Raw genomic sequence first — 24,786 nt, forward strand, 5'->3', positions numbered from 1 at the left:
TTTAATTTTATTCGCACCAATGATCCCTTGTCATCCTGGATCTTATTTTAGACTTTTGCACCTTCTCATTCTATTGACTAGAATACCCTTCTCCCATAATTGAAAATTTCCTTTTCAACATGTTATTTAAATTATATACAAGGGTAGAATGGTAAATTTATAAGGGCAGAGGAGGAGTAACTTTGGGTGCAGTATCCTTTAAAAAAGGCTGAGATTGTTTCATTTATATACTTCAAACAAGGAACTCCGCTGCTTTCGCTCAATATATAAACAAGAAACTCCAATCACTTTTTTTCTTCTTCTTTGATGTCTTTGGATCATTGTTCGTATGTGAAAATGCCGTCCGAGCCGCCGATCTCAGGCTCCGGGTCGTTCCGGCTGCCGGAGGTGGGTCGGATCTTTGATGAGCTTCCCAAAGCCACCATTATTTCCGTCTCTGAGCCTGACGCCAGTGACATCACCCCTTTGCTCCTGACCTATACCATTGAGTTTCAATACAAGCAGGTGGCCCTTTCTTTCCATTTTCTTGGTTTTCTCTTTCATAGAAACATGTTCTTGTTTTTTCTTTCTTTACGTTTTGTGGAGTTAATTGTTGTTGCTCTTTATTATTTGAAGGCGGGATCATTGGGTGGCTTGATTTTATTTTGCTGTGGGTTTCATTTGTTTGTGTGAATTTTATCATTATTTGTGCAAAAGTTTGATTTTTCTTGAACGTATTCTGGTCTTTGTATAACAGGTTAGCTTAAATGCACACATATATCATCAAGAAGTGGTTTGATTTGCTACAAGATTTTTTTTTGTGAAGTTTTTTGTTGTTGTTGTTGTTGTTGTTGTTGTTTTTCCTAAGTTTTTTTTTTTTTAAAAAAAAAAAACTTTTTTGCTTTTCTTGTGCACTATTATTTTAATTATTGTAAAGTAAAAAAATAAAAATATTAAACATTCTCATCTCTGTGGGAATGCTGATGTACTATCTAACCTTTGCTCCCTGTGAAGGGGGGGTACAATGTCTTTGGTTCTACATGGAGTCTATGGAGATTTGGAGTCATAATATAATGGTTTTGTGGGCCCTCTTGAAAGTTGTAGGCCTTTTATGATGAAAATGGTAGACCTTTCATGCCAGTTTTGTCCATCAACTTTTGAGCAAAATTATTTCCCATAGGATCTTGTTTTGTCTGTTCAAGATTATAATCGTGTAGGTAATATCTTATACATTTACTGGAAGGAAAACAAACAATTACAAGTTTACATGCAGCATGCCTCTTTTTGTTTTTTGTTGTTTGTTTTTTTGTTTTTTTGTTTTGGTGAAATTGTTTATACCTTGTGTTGATTATCATGACAAGCTAATTTCATGTTTATTAATCAGTTTAAATGGCGCTTATTGAAGAAGGCCTCACAAGTTCTCTATCTTCATTTTGCACTGAAGAAACGTGTTCTTATTGATGAGATTTGTCAAAACAAAGAACAGGTATATTGTGTTCGCACAATTATTCTGCAAATTTGTTTACAAAATTATCCTATACTATAATGCTGTCAATATTGCAAGGAAACTGTTCCTTCACATAGTTACTTTTCGTGCATGATTTTAAATATTCGGGTTTCTGGAATTAACATATATGATGCATTTTTCAGGCAGTCCTTTCTTTCATATTGCTGGTTCCAAATTTTCTAACTTGTAGATTGTTTTTTTCCTTAAAACATACAAAGATGAATTGCCCTCAGCCTGCATATGTATAAGTTAATCAGCCTGCATATATGTATGTGTGGATTCATATTAGGGTTCGAAGTATGCTCGTGTTTAGAACTTCAGATAAACTCTGACATATGATTTTGGTGCCATTAAAGGTCAAAGAATGGCTCCAAAGTATTGGACTAGTGGAACATGCAGCAGTTATGCAAGAAGATGAGGAGGTCTATGCTCATCCTGCTCAATATGAAGAGAATTGTTCAGCTAGAAATAGGTGAACTTGCATGATGCCTCCTCTTTTTCTCTCTCTCATTCACGTTCATAAGTGTAAGAGTTTAATCTGTGGTCATATGCATACTGGGCCACTGGCCATTCTGAGTGAAGATATAACCTTGCTTTATTTTAGCTGGATGGTTCTTGTCTTTTAATTCTCACATCACATGTATATATGAGAAAAAAATGTTACGCAATGGTTTTTGCTCTGAACCACTGAGCTAGTTATGAATTTTATGTCTCAATGTATAAGCTAGTAAGATATTCATTTCCTCTTGAAGCAGTTGCAAAACACATCATAAATATCTAAAATAATGATAATAATAATGCTATTGAATTAAATTCCAGCATTACAATCATAAAATCCTGACTCTGCTGCATGGCTAATTCTTTTCTCTTTTTGCAGAAACATTCCTTCAAGAGCTGCTTTACCTATCATGCGCCCAGCACTGGGTAGGGAGCTGTCTATATCAGATAGGGGAAAATTGGCTATGCAAGGATACTTAAATCACTTTTTGGGGAACTTGGATATTGTCAATTCTCGAGAGGTAATCTTCATATTCAATTAACAGTGCAGGAGGCAATGGTTGTTTAAAATTTTCATTTTGCTAGATGAAATTCCACTATTTACTGAAACTGATTTTGATTTTATTTGTCGATATTTGTGCAACCCAAGTGAATTTACATGTTCAATTACTATTTAGAGATCTGTCCCTTGTCTGGGGAAGTTTCCCCATATTTGGCTTCCCCATGAAATGAAATTCTGAAAGCACTGAGGTTGGCAGGCCAACCTTCCAGCCTCCAGTATGATGGCAAGCCTCTTTAATATTCATGTTTTCTTCCCCAGTACTAGACACCAATTTCTTAGGATAACAACTAAACCTTGATTCCAAGTTTCCAATGTGTATAGTTGTCATTGTCATATAGATATCAAAGTACTCCAGGTCAATCACATGAATTCCTCCTTCTTGTCAGCCCAAGCGTTTTTTCTTTCCCTCCTGGTGTTCTTATTTATTAGGATTTGTTAGTAATTCCTCCTGATGGCCAAAATGCAGAGTTTTGCCTCCTCTTGACCATGAATTGAATTTATCAGCTTTTAGTAATTTACACAATACATTTCTATTTACTTGTCAAGTTCCCTTAGAAGTTTTGTAAGATGGTTATGTTAACATAAGGTGGAAGGTGTAAATTAAGATCTTTACAAATTGCAGGTTTGCAAATTTTTGGAGGTTTCAAAGTTGTCATTTTCTACAGAGTATGGACCTAAATTGAAAGAGGACTATGTTACAGCTCAACATTTAAGAAAGATTCGGAAGAAAGATGCTAGGAGATGTTGTCCGTGCCATTTTTTCAGGTGGTGTAATGGAAAGGGGCGGAAGGTAATCAACTTCACTTGTGGTTGTTTAGTTAATGCATAGTAGCTATTATTTCTCAGGTCAAAAAGGGGATGCCTTGTTTGATGAAGCAGAAAGTGTGGTGGAAGTACTGGTTACCATGAAACTGAATATTATGATTGGATTATGTAGCTCTTCCTAATTTATTCCTTACTATCCATGTGATACTATTTCTGTGATGGAGAACATTTCTCTTAAACTTGTTAATTCATTAGTGCATATATTTACTTTAATTTTAAATTTTATAGTCTTGTCTTACCGTGCTCAGAATGGGCACGCTGATGATCAATTGAAATATTTCTTTAGGTCTGGGCTGTGTTAAAACCAGGATTCCTTGCCTTGCTGGAAGATCCTTTTGATACCAAGCTGTTAGACATCGTTATTTTTGATAGATTTCCATCATCAGTTGGAAATGGACTGGGTTCATTTTTAATAGCAAAAGAAACTAAGGACCGTAATCCTCTTCATTGTGGATTTTTGGTATGTTATTTTTTTCATGAAGTCATATAAATTTACCGCTATTGGGCATCAATGTTGCACATGCCCACACACACATATAAATTCTTGTATATCATAGTTTTCCTTATTGACAATTTTTTTATTAATTATCAATCATTGATTCTTCAATTGAAGCCATTAATAACAATTTTATGTAACTTCAACCTTTATTTAATAAATGGTTTATTGAAAAGGTATCCTGTGGGAATAGAACAATTAAGCTGAGGACTACAAGAAATGCTAATGCTAAAGATTGGGTCAGTGCAATCAATTCTGCTACTCAATGGTCTCCTGAGGGTTGGTGCCATCCTCAATGTTATGACTCATTTGCGCCATCAAGGGGGTTGACTGAAGATGGCAGTATGGTTCAGTGGTTCATTGATGGGGAAGCTGCATTTGATGCAATTTCTTCTTCAATTGAAGAAGCAAAATCTGAGGTTTCTATTTGTGGCTTCTTTTAGTTACCATATATTTCACTTCTAAGCTTTTGGAAGGTAATAGGGAATGTATTGCAGATATTCATTACTGATTGGTGGTTGTGCCCAGAGTTATATCTACGGCGCCCTTTTCAAGTCCATGGGTCTTCTCGGCTTGATTTGTTACTTCAGACAAAAGCCAAGCAAGGTGTTCAGGTATCTTTTTGGTCTTCTTGACTTGGTTGTTGTACTAGTTTATCGGTTTCCAATTACGTTGCTTTTCACATCCATAATTGGTGTGTCCTTGGTCTTGTCTGTAAGTCTCTTGACTAATGACGAAATGTACATGGTTTGTTGATTCTAGCTTTCCCTTAAGCATGGATATTCCTGTCAAATAATCCTAATGACATACACAACACCCTTTGCTAAACCAGAACAAGTCCCCATGACACTCTGGCAATAATGAAGTAAATATCAACCTGCATGCCAATTTTCATTTGGGTATCTATCACCATATGTCAAAGTTGAACAAATTTGTGCTAATTCTACAATAGCTGTTATGATCTGTTATATTAATCTAGATCTGCCAAAATTGTAAATTAAAAATTTATGAAGATGATAACAGAAAATCATTTAATACACAAAGTTCATCATTAATATAATGTTGATTGAAGATATACTCAGTTCCTCTTTTAAAATATCAAGAACAAATGGAAATAAAGAAAATAGACAAAAAGAGATGTCAATGAGAGGAAAAGAGTGGCAGAAAATTGAGGTTATAGAGTAAAGAATAAACATGTGAAAGGAGATATGGATGTGTTTAGAAGAATCTTACATGTATTAGTACCTCTACTTATATATATATATATATATATAATTTGATCGTTGTTCCCTTAAATTTTCATTTCATTGCAACTCATACAGCAATATACACATGGAACTTACTGTAATATGTCCCATATGTAGATCTACATCCTTCTTTACAACGAGGTTGCCCTGGCTTTGAAAATCAATAGTACATATAGCAAGAGGAGACTAGCTAACCTTCATGAGAATGTGAAAGTTTTGCGTTCCCCAGACCATTTGTCAACTGGGATTTATTTATGGTAAGAAATCCTTGTCTATCTCACTTGTTGTCAATTTTTGCTGGTATACACCCCCTGTGAAGAACATGTTTGGACTAATGTGGATGAGGAGTTTGACATGCCTGTTGCTATGACTTCTAAATGCTTATAAGAGTTATTGTGACATATAGGTCCCATCATGAAAAAATTGTGATTGTTGATCACAGAATATGCTATATTGGAGGGTTGGATTTGTGCTTTGGTCGTTATGACACCCCCGAGCACAAACTTGGTGATTATCCTTCAATGCTATGGCCTGGAAAGGACTATTATAATCCAAGGTAACTGGTAGCCCCACTTATGCTTTCTAGGAAGGTACACATAGTGCAAGTTTTCTAAGCAACTTGTTTATGTGTTGTACTAATTTGAATTTTTTGGCATGAAATGCTTTCTCATTTAAGGGAGTCTGAACCAAATTCTTGGGAAGACATGATGAGGGATGAACTGGATCGTAGAAAATATCCTCGTATGCCATGGCATGATGTCCAATGTGCTATATGGGGGCCAGCTTGTCGTGATGTGGCAAGGCACTTCGTTCAACGTTGGAATTATGCAAAGGTATTGTTTATTTAATTTTGGCTAAAAAAGTTCTCCATGATCTCTTATCATTTCTTTTGTATCTACACTTTTTAGAGAAACAAAGCGCCAGATGAGAAATCAATCCCTCTACTTATGCCCCAACAACACATGGTTATTCCACATTACATGGGAAGAGAAAGGCAAATGAATGGTGAAAACAAGTGCATTAATCATAATTTAGAGAAACATGCCTTGTTTTCCCCTCCATCATTTCAAGACATCCCATTACTTTTGCCCCGAGATCCTGATGCACAAAGGATAGTTAATGGAGATTATAAGGTGAAGTGCTGAATTTACATTTTGTTATATTATTTTAGAAAATAACTTCTCTGTTTCCTTTTGGAAAATGGATGTTCATATTAAAAGTGTCACCATTATTCAAGATTGTTAAAACACTTAATCCATACTGACTATTCGATATTTGCAGTGCATGGACAAAGAGTGGCGGGAAACACAAGAACGGCAGTGTAGTCAATCTATCGATAAAATTGGACAAGTTGGTCCACGTTTACCATGTTATTGCCAGGTTGGTATCTTCCTCAACTTTATTTTCTTATTTATTAATGTTTCAAAGCAGATGCAGAATTCCCTTAATTGACCTTAAATTTCCATCTGAAATGATGTGTAAAATTAGATAAGATTACCAAACTGGCAGAAGTACCCTTGAGCTTGATTACTGGAGCATCGCATTTGAATGCAAGTTAATTAGTCCTTCTTTGGATATGACCACATGCATGAAGAACTAGTTCTGTTATCTGCAATGTTCTTTTCATGTAGATTGTCAGAAGTGTTGGCCAATGGTCTGCTGGAACTTGCCAAACTGAAGAGAGCATCCACAAAGCATATATTTCTCTTATTGAAAAAGCCGAGTACTTTATTTATATTGAGGTGAACTTTTTCATTCTTCTTTCCCCCTTTTTTTTATGTTTTTATCTGTGGTCATGTTTGTTGTAACTAACAAAAATTATCACTCTTTGGCCAATTTTGATTAATGAATGATTAGTGTAATACAAATTTTTTTGATGCGCACTTCTAATTGGGTTTGCAGCTTGTAATTTCTCATATTTAGTGTAGTGAGTTATCTTGTTAAAACAACATACCAGAATTGCAGCACACACCTTTAAGACAATCATGATATGATGCTTCAAATCTGCTTTTTGAATCTAAATAAAAGATGATGAATATATTGGTGTCTTAGGCTTCATTCCCGTTCTGTCAGAGTATGGTCCATTTGGATCTCGCTATCATCATAGTAAGTCAAGGATAGCTTAAACTTGAAAGTGAAATATAACCCCCCTTATACTTCTCTTTAGAACTGTTTCTGTTGGTTTATGTGGTTATAGTTTATTTTACTACTATTACTATTATTAGTAGTAGTAGTAGTAGTAGTAGTAGTAGCAACAGCAGCGGTAGTATTTTTATCTATTCTACCTGTTTGCTATTCTTCCACCTTTATCTTTCCAATATCTTGTTCGTTTCCCATTGGGGCAGTAGCATTGAGCCAGCTTTTGATAACAATATTTCTGTTTTCCATTGGCTGTATTCTTAACTTGCTTTTGAAATACCAAAGTATTATGGTATAGGATTTGTTGAGCATCATATAGCTGTAATTAATTCATGAGAAATAAATACAGTTAAAAACAACTCAGGCTATGTAATGGTCTATCCTACTCTCTTAAACCTTACCTTTCAAGGATGTTGGTTGATTTTTTATATGATTATCTACTGATGCAAATCTTTTCATTCTAATTACTTTTAAAGGATAGTGGTTGTTTTTTTTATATTACTTTTTGTTAGCATGAAAGGATGTCCTTGATCTGCTGAAACTTGAACATTAATTTGTGCTCAGGAAATATCAGTCCACATATATTGTTATTCCTCTTCTGGATTATCAAGTTGCATACAAAATTGGCTTCCTGGACTCAGTTTACTGATTTACTATGATTTTTTGGGTATTTTCCAGAACCAATTTTTTATATCAGGTTTTCTTGGAGATGATGTAATACAAAATCGCCTTTTAGAAGCACTGTACAAGCGTATTTTGCGAGCAGTGGACGAAAAGAAATGTTTCAGGGTTATCATTGTCATTCCTCTTCTGCCTGGGTTTCAGGTGACCTGCTTTAAAGAACACTCACATAATCTCCAGTTACATCTCTGAACCCCTCTATTTTGCAGGGTGGCTTAGATGACAGTGGTGCTGCATCTGTAAGAGCATTAGTTCACTGGCAATACCGGACAATATCTAGAGGACCAAATTCAATACTACAAAGACTTTATGATGTGATGGGCCCAAAAGCAAATGATTATATATCCTTTTATGGTCTTAGAACATATGGTAGACTATGTGATGGGGGTCCTGTTGTGACAAATCAGGTATACTGACAACCTGTTGAGGCAATATGTCTTTCTCGATTTAGTCTTCTCTTTTGCACCACCTTCATGATTGGCATCACTTATCTACTTTAGGTAATAATCTTTATGCTTCTTTCAGGTTTATGTTCACAGCAAATTGATGATAGTTGATGATCGTATAGTATTACTTGGGTCAGCTAACATTAATGACAGGAGTTTACTAGGATCAAGGGACTCTGAGGTATTTTTATTCAAAAATTTCTTCACAAGAAACACCTTGAACTCCTTTTTGTGACTTGTATCCATTTGGTTTTATGTTATCTACTGTAATTTATTGTGATGATCATTTTTGCTGCTCAGATTGGCATAGTTATTGAAGACAAGGTTTTTGTTGCTTCATATATGAATGGAAACCCTTGGAAAGCTGGTGGTTTTGCTCTCAGCCTTCGTCTCTCCTTGTGGTCTGAGCACATTGGTCTTCACGGTGAAGAGGTTAGTAATTGGATGAGTTCTATGTTTCCTAGTCTAATAGTTAGTATCTAGCATCTTTTATGCCTAACCCCATAACCTATATGAAGCACTGATTTACAAGATGTTTTTTTTTTTTTTTAATTTGAACTGTACAATTGTCTTATGGGCACAGTGTATTGGTTTCTGTAGAATCATGACCAGTTTCAGAATTAGCATTTGCATTTAGAGCATGCTAAATTATACTTTCTGAAATTTTTGCTGATCATTTAACTGGAGCAACTTCTAGTTGCAGTTTCTGTTTGAGCTTTTCTATGTCAGCTATGTGCTAGTTAGTTTAATAGTAGGATCTAGAATATTTATGCGAAAGAAATTACCTCCTTTTCCAGTCAGATGTCTTCCTGCCATAGTTTGCAGGTCTATGCTATTTCACTTGATTTATCTAATTTTGTAAATCATCTTTTTAAAGTATTGCATCTATGATATATTGTTCTTTTTCATCTACAATTTGTCACCACAATTGCCTTGGCAATGAAGTGCCACATGATAATGCAATGAGCTAGCCACATACTCCTTATACTATTCTTTATATTGTTATTTTTAATATGTTGCCATCATCAGTGAGATGTGGGAATTAATGTGATATTATAGTTATATGTTATATACGCTTCACCAAACTGATGCGGCACTGGAAGCTATGCGTGCATATTTCATGTAAATAAACAATAAGCTCTTCTGTTCTTTTTCTCCAACAAATTTGCTTTGTTTTGTATACTTTCAGATCAGTAGAATTTATGATCCTGTAATTGATGCTTCATATAAAGACATCTGGATGGGAACAGCAGAGGTAAGAGCCGTCCAAGTGCTTTAAGAGATGTTCCTTTTTTTTAATATATATATATATATATAGCTATTCAAATTCAAATGCCTTAAAAAGCATCCTGGTTTCTTGACATTACTGTGTATTGTGTAATAAATTCCACAAATAACAAATTTAATAAGCTTCTGTGACTAAAGAAAAATCTGATACTAATGCAATAGAGAATTATATTTGCATTTGTAGAACACTAGACCAAGGAAAGCGCTTGATGAATAGAAAGACTATGCAATGAATAGAATTTTATTTGCATTTGTAGAACACTAGACCAAGGAAAGTGCATGATGAATAGAAAGACTACGCAATGAAGCATAAAATGTAATAGCTGAAGTCAGAGAAGATAAGCTTTTTAACTTCAATTTACTCCTGATTCTGTTGTAATAAGCTTCCATTTTTTATAATGATTATCAAACCATGTATATAAATCTTGGTTTCCTGATTTTGACAAAGAATCAGCTGCAGTTCATTCTGTTTGATTTTGCTTTTCCCCTGCTAAAGAAGTTAAAAAAATTCTTGGCAGAAAAATACAATGATATACCACCAAGTCTTTGCATGCATTCCGAATGATCACATCCACTCCAGGTATCTTTAATTTATTATTATTAGTTCATTGAGTTTATGTGATTGCTATGAGCTTCATTAATCCTCGTTGTGTAAACAAATGCAGAGCTGCCATCAGACAGAGTACATCTTATTGGAAAGAGAAGCTCGGGCACACGACCATAGACCTGGGGATTGCTCCAGAGAAGCTGGAGCCTTTCCCGAACGGGGACGACAAAGACGGTGATCCTCTGGAGAGATTAAAGGCAGTAGTTAAGGGCAACCTTGTTTTGTTTCCTTTGAAGTTCATGTGCCAACAAGAGGACTTGAGACCATTTTTTATTGAAGGTGAGTTCTATGCTTCTCCTCAGGTTTTCCATTAAGATTTAATCTTGATTCTTTCTCATTGTATAGTTGAACATGTCATTCAAACTGACACTGCAAATGTATATTTATTTATCTTAATGTGCAGAATGTGATGTATGTAAGGAAAAAAAAAATGTATGTGCTATTGTAAACAATGTATTGTATCAACTGATTATTCTTGGGAAAATTTCAAATAAAATGTTTCTGATGTTGTTATTCATTTTGGTGTTTTTCATGTGGTTGTACTTATAACCGAACAATGCAATTGGTGAGCGTGACACAAAGATTCCTGCTTATTATTTTATAGAGGCCACTTTAACACCTAAAAATTATGACGGCGTTTAGGCACTTGGAACAGAAAACAGGTACCATAGTCCCACTTAATAATATTAAAAAAACCTCATAAAAGTTTAATAACCATTGCTACACACTACTAGTGTAACAAATGCAGCATTTTGGGATTGATATATAGAGAGAAAACAAAGATAGCAAGGAAGAATAGAACTTGTTAAGGTCTAAAAGTCAGTCCAAAAGATTTACCTGATCATTCATGATACATTTATGTAGAACAGATCTACAAAGATTTACCTGATCATTCAAAATCACCAACGAAATGGACAACAGGGAATATTAACTCTCAACAATAAATAATTCATTACATGTAAACAAGTAGACAACTTTCTCATATACATGTCTGTCGATCTCTGCACAGGGAAGTCCGATGATTGGTTTAGCATTCTTGATTGTGTTGTACTGAGCACAAAACCCCTATTATCTTGTTAACTTATACACATCAAAAACTCCTGAAAATGTCCACATCAGAAGTATTATGTCCTTGCAGCACAGAAATTGGTTTGGGGCTTCACTATCCTCAACCGTATCAAAGATGGTTCAAATCGAATACTTCCCAGGCATGATACCCGCTGCACCAACCAATTAATTCATCTCACATCATGCTATACACTTCTTTGATACCGAACCGCCTTTGGAGGCATCAGCGTCCTCTCATCTTTGAAGGGTGCCCTGGGGCCAGAGATATCTGGATCCCCATGAGATGGCTTGTTTATTGGAACAAGTTGTTGTGAGTATCCATTTGGATCTTCATAAATTCCAAGCTTTATGATGAATGTTGCAGTGCAACCTTTTCCCAAACCTTCGCTCTCAAGCCAAATTTGCCCATCCATTAGACTTATAAACCTGCAAAACCAGCTTTTGATGTAACATCCGCAAGGAGATAAAAAATGAATAACACAGTAAGTATCACATTTGCAAACCAGAATTATTTTATCGGTTATTACCTCATGGCGTTACTTTAGTTCCAATCTCATATTCGCTCAAACTTATCAGGCAGGCGGTTTAATTAATGAGTTAGGGTGTCTTAATGATCAGTTTTAAATAAACATAGATAATGGTTTTGACTAAAAAGTTACATTGGTCATCACCCATATGATCCCCTATGACTTTGGTCCCATATCTCCACTCCATTCATCCTATGGACCATATTTACCAAACTATGACAATCCTTTAGTCAATCAACCTATAATAACACTAACCTACAATGCAAACTATAACAATATAATAGTAAAAAATATGGTCATGAAGTCTCTCAGTTTGCACTTTGAGAGCTCATCCTGCATACATTAAGTGTCTTAACTTTACTAGCTTAAGATCCTGAGCTTCACAAAATGCAAAAAACCAGGGGGAAAAGAAACAAGAAAACACTGAAAGCTAAAGAAAACATATCAAAACGTAAAATGTGCTGGTGTGACAATGCATGAGAGTTGATTCAGAAATACCTCTTACAGATGGCAAGCCCTAGCCCACTGCCACTACTTCCTTTGCTCGCTCCATTTTGAGTGTGCACGAACTTTGTGAATATATGAGGTAAATCTTGTGGGCTGATTCCACAACCAGTATCCCTGACCTGAAATAGTATATCAATGAAATCATTAATGTTCACAACAAGCATATGAGAATTGCTCACAAGAAATTCTGCTGGTATAGCAAGCATCAAGCAGTTGCATCGAGCTTCAAAGATCTCATATGAGATCTACAACTGTTTCAACAACTATGATTTGTCCTTGTAAACTGTAAGCACTACAATGCCAAGTATTGGGATATAAGTGTACCTGCACACGTAAGTAGAAATGCCCATCAGGGGCTACAGGATAGAACTCAGGAGCTCGAGGATCCCTAAAAGAATCCGGTTTAGGGACAGCAGCTGTGATTGAGATGTAACCCTCCTTCGTAAACTTCACTGCATTCCCAGCAACATTCAGTAGGGTCTGCATTAACCGTTTTTCATCACCAACAGCATAAAAGGGCAGATCAGGAGCCAAAGTCAATGATACTGAGAGTTTCTTGACAGCAGCAATCGGCTTTATCAAATTAATGACCTGCAATTTTTATCATAGTTTATCAAAAAATAATATAAAATAAAATAACATCAATTGCAGGCCCTACTGATAAAAAATTAGGTTAAAAAATAAGTCACCACAACATCATACGCAGGTACCTCTCTGAATACTGTATGAAGATTGAAAGGTCCAATCTCCAACTCAAGGCTCCCATCCTCAAGCTTGGAAAGATCTAAAACATCATTGATAAGTGTTGATAAAAGGTTGCTGCTCTTCAAAATAGTCTCCACCATCAAGCGTTGCTCTGGAGTTAACTCAGTTTCAAGAAGCAGAGACGACAAGGCAATAATTGCATGCATTGGAGTCCGCATTTCATGGTTCATTACAGCTAGAAAATCATTTCGAGCTCTAATGGCCATTTCAGCTTCACGTCGAGCTAAATCTAAGGCAACATTTTGCTCCATCAGTTGATCTCTTGCTCGCATAGACTCCTCCAAAATGGCAGCATGTGAAAGTGCGACAGCTACCTGATTTTTTTTTTTTTAAGCAATAAATTAATTTCACGTGACTTGGAAATTACCTCATGTGAAGTGAACTGAAAATGTAAACTGAAAAAAAAAGCAAGAAATGCAGAACAATCTTATGCCTAAGTAACAACCTCTACATCCCAACAATTGCTGGGGAAAAGAGGAGTAAGGAATGTTGGGATTGTCAGCCTATGTGAACAAATAGGCATGCCTAGCCAGCAGTGAAAGCAGGCCTTATCTCAATCAATAATTTTAATTTGCCAGTGGGCTATAAAAAACCTAATATGTTACTACTATCTCAGTTTTCTAGTAAGCTCTTTCTTATCAACCAATGTTATAAAATATTATCTTTTCAAAATGTCAATGAATTATAACGAATTATCCTTCCATGAAGCTATTTTAACCTAGAGCTATCAGCTATCAAGTAAGTAAAACATACACCTAAAGATGATGGAAATGGATACTTCTACAACAGTATACAATATCTACACCAAACTGATCTAAAGTTGCTACACTCAAAAACAAATCAGTGAAAATACTCACGCATTATTAGGGTAGATATTTGACCTGATAATGAACTTATGCTATAACAATCAAGTAGATCTTCAGACAAGAGATTAGGACAAGAAATATAATCCATGGCATGTAATTAAATTCATCAAAATAATAGACCATATAATTTCTTTCACATAAACAATATGAGTTTCAGCAGCAAACACCAACAAGATAAAGAGTAGGTGTTTGCTGCTGAAACTAGGCGTGATCATCTCATGTATAGCTAATCATTTGACTGAGACCATATAATTTCTTATGTTTATTACATAGCTAATTTCTCAGACGGATATTATTGCATAGCTAAATAATATCCGACTGAGACCTAGACGTGATCATCTCGTATCAAATGTTGATGTGAAGTAAGGATCAGCCAATCTTTCCACATGCCTCTACTATCCACTGATAACAATAGATGCATACAATAAACATAAGAAAACACCACCAATATATATAGAAGAGAAAAGTCTGGAAAATTTACTGACCTGATCTGCAACCACCTCTACAAGCTCCAATTCATAAACATGCCATTTTCGTGCACTGTCTGAGGGAAGTATCAAAACCATAACCGCATAACTTCTTGCAGAAAGTTCAGGCCAATCATTGATTTGAAAATTTGATAGATGTAACAATGGAACTCGCACTGCAACAACCTCTGGGGGCACATATCTTCCTGTATGAGGTCGAATCCTTGCCAATGGGCAGGTATAAGGGATTTTTATCGCTTGATTGCTACTGAAAACTTTATTTACAATTGACAGATTGATAGGCACAGTTGACCCAACTGGTATCAGGTTATGTAAGGTATGAGAAAGCTGAAGATTCATGCCAGTTCTTGAGGGCATCCACAGCGCACATTCAGCCAAATCCAGTGTCCTCCCCAACTCAACTAGTGTAGTCCTCAGTATAGTATGCCTATCAAGTGTGCTTCTGATTTCATGAGTAAGCATTCTGACATGCCTCCCGGTTTCTTCTTGTGTGCGTATAAGGCCCATCTCCCTATCCAACTCTTCTGCCTTATTCTTCAAAAACAGCTCCCTTGTTTTCACACTCAACAGGTCAGGAATTATGTGAACAAGCATTAAGGCCGTCGCACATGACACAACAGCAGTAGAAACCTTTGCAACAGTCATTACCAAAGCAAGTGTCCTTGTGTGGCTATTGAAAGTCCACAAATTTATAAGGTGGGTAGCTCCACAAAGAACAATAAACGCCCCAAATTGTATCAACACCCATCTATACGGAAAGAATGATGATTTTTTGACGAAGTATATGAGCTCAAGAGGAATGGAGAAGTAGGCAAGGGCTATAAAGAAGTCCGATATATACTGATACTTTATCAAAAGCTCATCAGCAGGAAATGGTGGCTCGATGCAGTCACAGCCCTCCATCTCCTAACAACCACAAGTCCCAATCCCTTTTTTCCTACATTCCCTGAAAGAAAGAAATCATAAAATCATCACAGATAACAAAAAAACCATAATCCAGAAAACTCAATTCAATTATTTCCTATCTATATACGAAGAACAAGTTTCAAACTTTCAATTTGATCTGATAATCAAGAGTGATCAAACCCCGATCATCCATTCAAAAATCAAAAATCATTCTTTCCCAATCACAAACAAACTACCAAAACAAAGCCCTAGAGATCCCAAATGATAGCTCAACAAGCACCAAATCAAGAACCTCACCATTCAAACCTCCACTCAAACCCTACTTTTAACCACAATCCATTCACCAAAAAAACACCACAATCCAATCCAGATGAAAGAAAAAAAAATCAAGAAACAACAAGAAAACGAGAATTAAAAACAACAAGAAAAAAGGTATAGAAATTCACCATAGCTGATCAGGGAGAGTTGGCAAACGAGATATTTGGGCTAAATTTATTTTTTTAAAATAAAAATTCAAAAGAAAAAAAGAAAAGAAAAAAACTCAGGGAAGGGGGCCTCGTTTCTCCGTCACGGTCGGAAAGCAAGAGGTCGGTCGTGCGCCGCTTTATTAGAAAGAAAGGGCACAGGGCACAAAGGGGGGATGAACCTGCGGCACGTGCTGGGCACAGTGGGACCCATGCTGGCACGTACGCACGAATCGAGATATTTTTGGGCTAGAAAATTAAAAAAAAAATTAATTAAAAATAATAAATAAAAAAGGAAAAAAAAAGGGGGGATGAACATGCGGCACGTGCTGGGCACAGTTGGACCCACGCTAGGGACGTTGAGCTGGCACGTGCGCTCGAATCGAGTGGCGTCTCTTTCGCGGGGCTTAAAAAGGTAATGGTGCTGACTCGTGAGTCAACTCAGCAACTCAGGCCCGTCCATTAGATTAGAAAGCACTAGTTGGATCCAGACACCGGTATGTGTGATTACCGCTGTGGATTTATGGAGGATCTTTCGGGATTAGAAAGGGTGAAGGGCGGTGACGAGAAGCGGGAATCACGGCGTTAGAACTCGGACACGCAACGTTGGATGCTGGATTTGGCTGTGTCGTCTTGGACAGGATTGTTGATGATATTTGCCTGCGTTGGCGCCTTTTGATTGGCTGTTAGGACAGGATCTTAAATAAGTATCTTGGAAAGTTCCCATAAATCTCACTGGCACTTTTATTTTTTATTTTTTAAGTGCTTTTAAATTATTAATAAACTGATTTTTTTTTCAGGTATAATAATGTTTTTTTTTATTTATAAACAATTTAAAATGACAATAATAGTAAAGAATAATTAATTTTAGAACCCGATAATTAACTGTCAATTTTTAATATATCACTCTCAATCTTCTAATATAGACATATGTAGAGTTTTTTTTTTTTAAATAAGGTGGATAAACCACTAATTTATTAAAAAGAAATGTCTAGAAATCTGAGTCTGATAGTAGCAGCTGAGAAAAAAAGTTTAGAAAAATAGAAAAGCGTAAAACCCTCACCGGGAGATGAGGAGAGCAGAGCAGGGAGGAAACACGAAAAACACACGATAAAAAGAGAAATACTGGGTCCGTGAAGTCGATCGTATGGATACAGGGCTGCATTCAGAAGCGGATGTAACGGATTACTCACGGCAGTTTGGTAGCCAGTCATTTGGAGAAGTCGGTGGATCTGGAGCTCAGGAAGCTTAAAGCGCGTTTGATCTTCTGAATGTCCTCTGAAGTTTTTTTTAATAGAAAGAAATTATGATATATGACTGCCAATAATAAATTGAGCCACATTAACAATTTAAAACAAGCAATTATAAAGTGATAGTTAATAATTAGCTATTTTTGGCTTTTTAAAAATATAGGCAATTTAATTTTGTGATGAACAAAACTCTAACATAATCTCTTGATCTTTTTTACTGAATCACGAATCTTTTGAATAATAGGCAAGTCACTGTGTTTTTTATGAATGGAAAGCGATCTTAAACATGATCTTGAAAACCCTGGGATGTCTGAGTATAAGAATCACGAATCTTGTGATGCTTGATCTTAATGTATTATTTGAGAGTAATTACAACCTTGCTATTGAAATTTAATGCCTAATCTTAGGGGTGCTATAACTTAAAAATTATCTTTTTTAACCATATTGATTATGTAGTGCTATTTCCTATGATCACATAGTGGTGGACATAGCAACCACATTCTACTTTTTTTAAAGACCAAGAAAAAGCATCATAGCCACAAATAGAAGCCATAACCAAAAGGTCTTTTGTGTGTGTCTCTAACTATCTTCTCCCAAATCACTATCTATATACCCCATAAATTCCACATTATTAAAACATAAATAAAAAAATTCCATCATTTTGTGTACCTTCAATGTAACAATAAGCTTGTTTAGGAGTATCCATAAATCTATTGATAGTGTCAACACTATACACAATATATATGGTCTACAACAAACTCCCTAGTAATTTTTCATAAGTTTTTACATCAACCAAATAACCACCATCACCAATAAGTTATTAACTTTGCAAAGATATTGCCGGTATAATTTTTTTTTCCATGAGATAAATTAATCATCAAATTATTTGTTTGTTGCGCCTCAACGCCAAGGAAGTAAAACATCAAACCCAAACTCTTGCACTAACTTTAGATTATTGCCAATAACAATTAAATCATTTACATACAACTATACAAGCACAAAACAAGTACATCACCCAGTGCATAAGAATTAATATACAAAGCATGTCTTTATGGGCATTTATGAGAATCATTGACAATAATGTATGAGTTGAAATGTGTGTATGATGCTGTTAGAGCTTGTTTTAAATCATACAATGCCTTTTTTTAAATGTATACTTTGTCTTCCTCTCTTCTTTTCACATACCTCAGAGGTTGTTCAACATGTATGTCCTCTTCAAGCACATCATTAATTCAAGAACATAGACATCACATCCTTTTGGTTAATTTTCCAACAATTATGGGTTGCAAGAGAAATAATTAATCATGCAAACAGTATCAAGTTTAACTATTGGAGCCAATACCTCAAATCATCAACATTTGGTTGCAAACTTGCAATAGCCTTTAGCTATCTATCAATCATGCTTTGAGATGATCCACCTCTCCCCTAGCTTTGTACTAAGATTCATATATACATCCACTTGACAGTACTAATGCCCTTTTTGTTCAAATGCAAAATAGTAAATTAAGCTCCAACTATAGCTAATAAAAATGCACTTCTCTACCTTATTATCATGCTTCTTTCTTAACACATCAAGAATATATGCATAAGCTAGCTACACAAACCAAACATCTTCAATTCATGTGACCAGTGTTCAATTTCCTACCATTCCAAGCCTCATGCAGAGTTGCCTTTCCAAAAATGCCCTTTGTAGGACACCTATCCACCATATAAATAGCACAAGCAATAGCTTCTGCCTAAAAAAATTTATACAAATACTTACTATATAACATACATCTCATCATATCCATAGTTGTTCTATTTTTCTTCTTCACTAACCCATTTTGTTGTAGATTATTTAGTCATCAATTGATGTTTAATACCATGTTCCAAAAAAATCCTCATACACAACTTATAGTCTTTATTGTATGCAAAATTTTAATAGAACACTTACTTTATGCAAAATAAGAAAGTTTTTAATGTGTTACACGCCTCTAATTTATGCTTCCAAAAAAAAGAAAAGATCAAAGTGAACCAATTCAAATAGCCTACTAACCTTCCATGTTTTTGATAAAAACCTGAGGGCCGTATAGTTCATAGTAATGATATATTATTACGGTAATGAAATTACTATAATAATGAGGTTGAAAATACTATATACTAATATACCCAAAATTATTGTGGTAATTTATTTGGCAATAGTTTACCGTTAGTAATCTCTCACATTACCATTAATATTATCATTGTTACAATAACCAAATATGATATGACTTTCAATAATGTTTTCACATTATCATGTACCAAAAGGCTTATAAGAATATTAATCATCATTAAGCTAGATGGCCACTTCCTGTTAGCATGAATGTCTAAGGTGTATGTGCTATCCTCAATTATCATCAACAATCATAAAACTATAAGAATAAATATTATTATAATGAATAGTCAAAGGTAATAATCTATTACGAGACATCTGTATTTTGGTTATCTCTCTTTTGTTATATAACTCATTGTACAACTTCTTTTATTGAAGTATAAATCATAGTAAATGCTTGTTACACATGTGAGTGATCCAAGTCTTTAATTGGATTAACCCTTTTGGTATAATTGTGTTTTCTCTCTTCTTAATAATATATAGTGTTGGAATTATTTTGATGAATGATAGCTGGTTATTATAGATTCTGTCCAACTAGCAAGTTTTTAAAAAATGAAATTTTTTTTAATCTCTTAAACGTCATTTTGGTTGTAAATTATATAAATATGATTTTTTAATTGAAATTATACAAATGTATTTATTTTAATTTTTGACTAACCAAATATATTTACCTTACCTTTTTAAATTTTACGAATATCTTCACATATCATAGAGTTCTATCATATTTGAGTGAAATATATATATATATATATATATACACTACGCATTTTTCCCAGTTTAATAGATATGCATAGGAGATTTTAAAATTTTGTGAAAAGTTTTGAGGTAATATCATATATAAAATAATATAATTAAGCAACTCCTACCATAAAATTATTTTATATTTTGGATTTCAAAAATCTTTTAAATATTTATTATATAAATAATTAAATATAATTAATGTCTTTTAATTATTAATATTATAAATAATATAAATAAAAATTTAAATGTTATTAAAAAACATTAAAATATTTCTCTCTCGGAGTAGATTATTATACATCTATTTTAATAGTATGTATAGATGTATAGATATATTTGGGATCAAAATAAATATTTGGTCATAGTTTGAGGACTAATTGAGACTTTCACCCGTTCCCATATATATAACCGAGCAGCTTTATTTCATTTCGAGCAAAGCTTCAGCGGGACAAGAAGAAAAAAGAAAGACCAACAAATTAAATGGTGCGTTTCTGATCTTTGATCTCTTTTCATTTTCATCTAAAATTCCATTGCTGTTCTTCTCCTGATCTATGCGGACTATGAGGAATGGCTTGAATCTCGGTAGATCTTCTATGTATTAGATTGGTTACTCTTCTATAGGGTTGTGATTTGGGATTGATTCAATGTTTATTCGGTATTTGATGATGTTTTTATGAATTCGTTCTAGTTCCACAAGTTCCAAGTATTTAGTTTGAGAATTTGTTCATTTTTTGCATGATATTACATTAGGGTTTTTGGTCAAAATTTTGGTTGAATTTAGGGGTTATATGTTGTATCTGAATCATTCTTTTGCGATTTGTAGATTAATTTTGTGCTCTTAATTAGTAGACAAGGAAAGGTGAGGCTGACCAAATGGTATTCTCCGTATTCACAGAAGGAAAGAACCAAGGTATGTGGATCCAGTCAAGAAAAATTCAATTTTTGGATGTTGCTTTTTCTTGCCACTTTAATATCTTGCTTAAGTGCTTGATTTTGTTGGGTTGTGAAGTTATTATTTCGAATCTGCAATGATTCAGCTTTTATGCTGATATAGTGTTTTGTGTTCAATTTGATTTTCAGTTGATATTGATGTATTGACGGCAGGGTAATTTCATTCAATCTGATTGTTTATGGATATGTGCCTTTATTTTTAATGCATCTAAAAAAGAGTTTTTTGGAGTTCATCTTCGTTTTTTTAGTGTTCTTTTTATTGAATGTGGAACTTGACACATGGTGAACCACATATATATCATGGACTTATTTGTGATTCTTTCCCTTTCCTCCCTGTTCTCTTCCAGTCTTTCTTGTTTTTCTATGTTGATGTATCTATTGGATTATGATGAAATTCTAGGATACATTTGTTATTCTGAAATCATTTTCATGATGTCAAATTTGGCTATTATGCGGGGAATAAACTTTTGAGCTGTATGCATGTGGAACCTCGGCCCCTCTTGAAGAATGTTGGTATAGGCATGTTTTGTGCTGTGTCCTGCTTTATGCAGTGCATTATTCTTTGTGTTTTGAACTTTCAAGGTTTAGGAGTTTGGCCTTAGCTATGATTGTTTACTTGAACAGAAATTGGTTGGTACTTTTCATGATATGGAGTGTTGGAGGCTTATTTATTAGTAGTTCTGGGAGTATTGATGTCTTCATGTTGGCCGTGCAGGTTATCCGTGAACTCAGTGGAGTAATTCTCACAAGAGGTCCAAAGCTCTGTAACTTTGTTGAGTGGAGAGGATACAAAGTAGTATACAGAAGGTAATGCAACAAGAGCCAAATCTAACCTGTAGAATAAATGAAGGCGTCCATTTTTCAATGGTAAGTTTGCCATACCTTAACAATGTCTAGCAATTATTAATCATGTGAACTGTCTTTGCAGGTATGCCAGCCTTTATTTTTGCATGTGCATTGATCCGGAAGACAATGAATTGGAGGTTCTGGAAATAATTCATCATTTTGTTGAGATTTTGGACCGTTATTTTGGAAGTGTGAGCCCTCTATCACTTGTGCAAGCTGTAAACTATCATATGAAGGTCCATGTCATTAACATTATGTTTAACTACTGCATATTCTTATAATCTTTTCAGGTCTGTGAGTTGGATTTGATTTTCAATTTCCACAAGGTGAGTTGTATTACTTACATCATCAGGGCTCTCTCCTTTTAGCTTTTTGGTTGATTCTTCAATGACTTTGCTAATCATCCAGGCATACTATGTACTGGATGAAATTCTGATTGCTGGTGAACTTCAAGAGTCAAGCAAGAAAACGGTAGCAAGACTTATAGCTTCCCAGGTTATGACCCATTACCAATGTGTTCAAATTTTGACACTTCTACACTTTTACTTGATCTATACTGCTTAGATTTATACAGCACTGTTAGTATAATATGGTAAAATAAATATTCTTAGAACTAAACCGAAATTGTTATTGGCACTGACAAGAGCTGCTTTTAAGCATGAACCATAATGTTTGAACTTTGTTTGAGCAAAAATGCCACATTATCTCTGCCCATGAATGAGTTTTCTCTTGAATATCAATTTTGTCTTGCAGGATTCATTGGTGGAAACTGCCAAGGAGCAAGCTAGTTCGATAAGCAATATGATCGCCCAAGCTACCAAATAAAACCGTATGGTTTCTGATTGATCCATGTGTTGTTCTAGAGACAAAGTTCATGGGAAAATATCATGTTACATTGTGAATCATTCTTTTTATGCAATGTTGTTACACCTGCAACAATATGAATACCCATACTCGTGTGATATCACTCTATGCAACCTTTTGTTTTCATTTCAATCTTTTCAAATTGATTGTTCAATAGGTGAATTTAGCTCTCTATCAATGTGGATATTTTCACAAATTTATTACTTTATCTAGTGAGAATATATATTGTATATATATTTTTTTAATTATTCCATATTTGTTTCCCTGGTTTCTCACTGAATTACCATAGCCACCATATCATTATGAGAAATTACCATTATGTCCTTTCCTTTCTTTTGAAAAAGGAAAATGTATTTGGGCCCGGCCCAGGTTAGCCCAAAGACAAAAACAAAGAGAAGTAGGCCTGGTTGTAGTTCAGCAGGTGGTGATCTTGTTAAGCTCAATCAAACTGGAGATAGGCCACGTCAGCAGCATCTTTGACATGCTGGCCCTCATTCATAGCGGGGCACTTATCACCATTCACATGTTGTCTTCACTGTTCACTGGTTTTGCCTTGTGCTTTTAACGGGCCAAATCACAGGCCCAAGCCCACTATTCTATTTTATTTTAACTAACTATTCACATCTCAGTCATTTGTAACCGCTAATTTTTCCTTAAGATCACAAGATTCATAAATTTTTATCAATGACTCAGGAACGGCTACCAAAAAAGCCTTGCATTTGATTAGATCGCTGCTTATATATATAATAATAATAATTTCCTCTACTCTACTGAATGACATGACGTAAGCAGGTGATATGCGTCCAAAACTGTAAGCAGTTTAAGAAGAAAGGGATTGGAACAAATAATGAGAAAACTTGGAGCTTGGTCCCTTTATTTTATTTTATTTTTTTTTAAAATGGCATTAATGGTAGCTGGGTCATGTGGGGACAAACTTATGCGTAATAAACAAAACAATTTAAAGGAAAAAAAAAACCTATAATGAATTAGTTAGCCAAGGGCCAAGGCACATGTCACAAGGTAGATGCGTTATCAACATATATTAATTTAATAATTAGCCACATAATTATAAACCTTTATATATATATATATATAGCTTGCATTTTATTAATTTTTTTAAATAATAATAATAATAATAAATGATATATTCGGACCTATCTGAAATAAGGGGCATTACGGTAACTTCGTGTAAACTCATGCCAACACACCCCCGCGTCTATCGGCGTCAATCAACCAGCAGGTCGTTACCAAGGGGCATATTCGTCTTTTCATACAACCCGGCCCGCAGCTGTGCCTGAACGTGGGCGTGGTCGCCGGCTCAATCACTCCATCCGCTACACAAGCAGTCGTGCAACTCAACCAAACTCCCAACAAAAACCAAACCTCAAAGTACACGCGTCCAATCAGGACTAGGTTTTCACGGTCCTCGGCTGGACCACTGAGTGCAGGTGATCACTGTACCCGTGGGGAATTCAATCTAGTGAGTGTTGCCAGGGTGGCTCCGGCGAGCATGATTGCTTGTGGGTCCCATTACCCCTCTGGCAACCCACATGGGACATGGCCCATTGGCCCCTCCCTCCATGCCTTCTCTCTCTCTCTCTCTCTAAATATATATATATATATAAAACCAAAAAAATAAAAAAGAAAAAACAGCCACCATGTATATCTGACTGTTACTATAATTTGATATGATTTTTTCTAGTTTATAATCATGTATATATATTTTTGTTTTTGGATACATATATATATATATATAGAGAGAGAGAGAGAAAGAGAGAGAGATGGAGTTTTAATGGAGTTTGCATAGCTGGGGTTGTGTGCTGTCGGCTGAAGGAGCTGAGGCCTTGATTTGGGGTTTTGATTATTGCCTTCTTAATCATTGTTTAATGCTTTAATTTTTTTATTTTTTCCTTGGGTGCTTTTTGTAGTTTTTGTGCATGGGGAGGGTGTTTTTTGCTTATTTTTCTTTTGCATATTTGTAAACAACCCCTTCACTTAATCTTAATTTGAAAACTTGAGAGTTTTTTTCTTTTCTTTTTTTTTTAAATGAATTTTATTACATTTTTATATTTGTTTATTTATTTTAATTTATTTATTTATTATTATTATTATTTTACCAATATTGATGTTTCTCCAGGTAT

At 34.9% G+C, this 24,786-nt stretch overlaps 3 protein-coding genes across 4 annotated transcripts; 2 read left to right on the forward strand and 1 right to left on the reverse strand.

Moving 5' to 3' along the window:
* The first annotated feature begins 288 nt into the window (after positions 1–288).
* On the forward strand, positions 289–10,670 carry LOC120250683 (phospholipase D zeta 1-like). The gene is made up of 21 exons (XM_039259516.1): positions 289–504; positions 1,364–1,465; positions 1,843–1,958; positions 2,364–2,505; positions 3,169–3,336; positions 3,658–3,831; positions 4,044–4,286; positions 4,365–4,481; positions 5,232–5,371; positions 5,521–5,670; positions 5,791–5,947; positions 6,023–6,247; positions 6,396–6,494; positions 6,746–6,856; positions 7,932–8,078; positions 8,144–8,341; positions 8,460–8,561; positions 8,681–8,812; positions 9,570–9,635; positions 10,186–10,247; positions 10,333–10,670. The coding sequence occupies exons 1-21, from the start codon at positions 307–309 to the stop codon at positions 10,586–10,588; spliced, it is 3,105 nt and encodes a 1,034-aa protein (XP_039115450.1). The 5' UTR covers positions 289–306; the 3' UTR covers positions 10,589–10,670.
* Positions 10,671–11,070: 400 nt separating this feature from the next.
* LOC120249468 (probable ethylene response sensor 1) lies at positions 11,071–15,949 on the reverse strand. Of its 2 annotated transcripts, none has more exons than XM_039257983.1 (6): positions 15,848–15,949; positions 14,493–15,441; positions 13,087–13,455; positions 12,701–12,967; positions 12,368–12,495; positions 11,071–11,768 (listed from the first exon to the last, which is right to left on the reverse strand). In XM_039257983.1, the coding sequence occupies exons 2-6, from the start codon at positions 15,396–15,398 to the stop codon at positions 11,528–11,530; spliced, it is 1,911 nt and encodes a 636-aa protein (XP_039113917.1). In that variant the 5' UTR covers positions 15,399–15,441; positions 15,848–15,949; the 3' UTR covers positions 11,071–11,527. The 2 variants fall into 2 exon arrangements, with proteins under 2 accessions (XP_039113917.1, XP_039113918.1); XM_039257984.1 differs by lacking the exon at positions 15,848–15,949 and adding an exon at positions 15,699–15,828.
* A 526-nt stretch (positions 15,950–16,475) lies between these two features.
* LOC120249382 (AP-1 complex subunit sigma-1) lies at positions 16,476–22,819 on the forward strand. The gene is made up of 7 exons (XM_039257873.1): positions 16,476–16,529; positions 20,808–20,894; positions 21,651–21,742; positions 21,864–21,972; positions 22,072–22,107; positions 22,190–22,276; positions 22,535–22,819. Exons 1-7 carry the CDS (start codon positions 16,476–16,478, stop codon positions 22,604–22,606), a joined length of 537 nt encoding a protein of 178 aa, XP_039113807.1. The 3' UTR covers positions 22,607–22,819.
* Positions 22,820–24,786: the final 1,967 nt, after the last annotated feature.

Source organism: Dioscorea cayenensis, chromosome 19 (assembly GCF_009730915.1).
Source record: "Dioscorea cayenensis subsp. rotundata cultivar TDr96_F1 chromosome 19, TDr96_F1_v2_PseudoChromosome.rev07_lg8_w22 25.fasta, whole genome shotgun sequence".
NCBI classification, from domain to species: domain Eukaryota; kingdom Viridiplantae; phylum Streptophyta; class Magnoliopsida; order Dioscoreales; family Dioscoreaceae; genus Dioscorea; species Dioscorea cayenensis.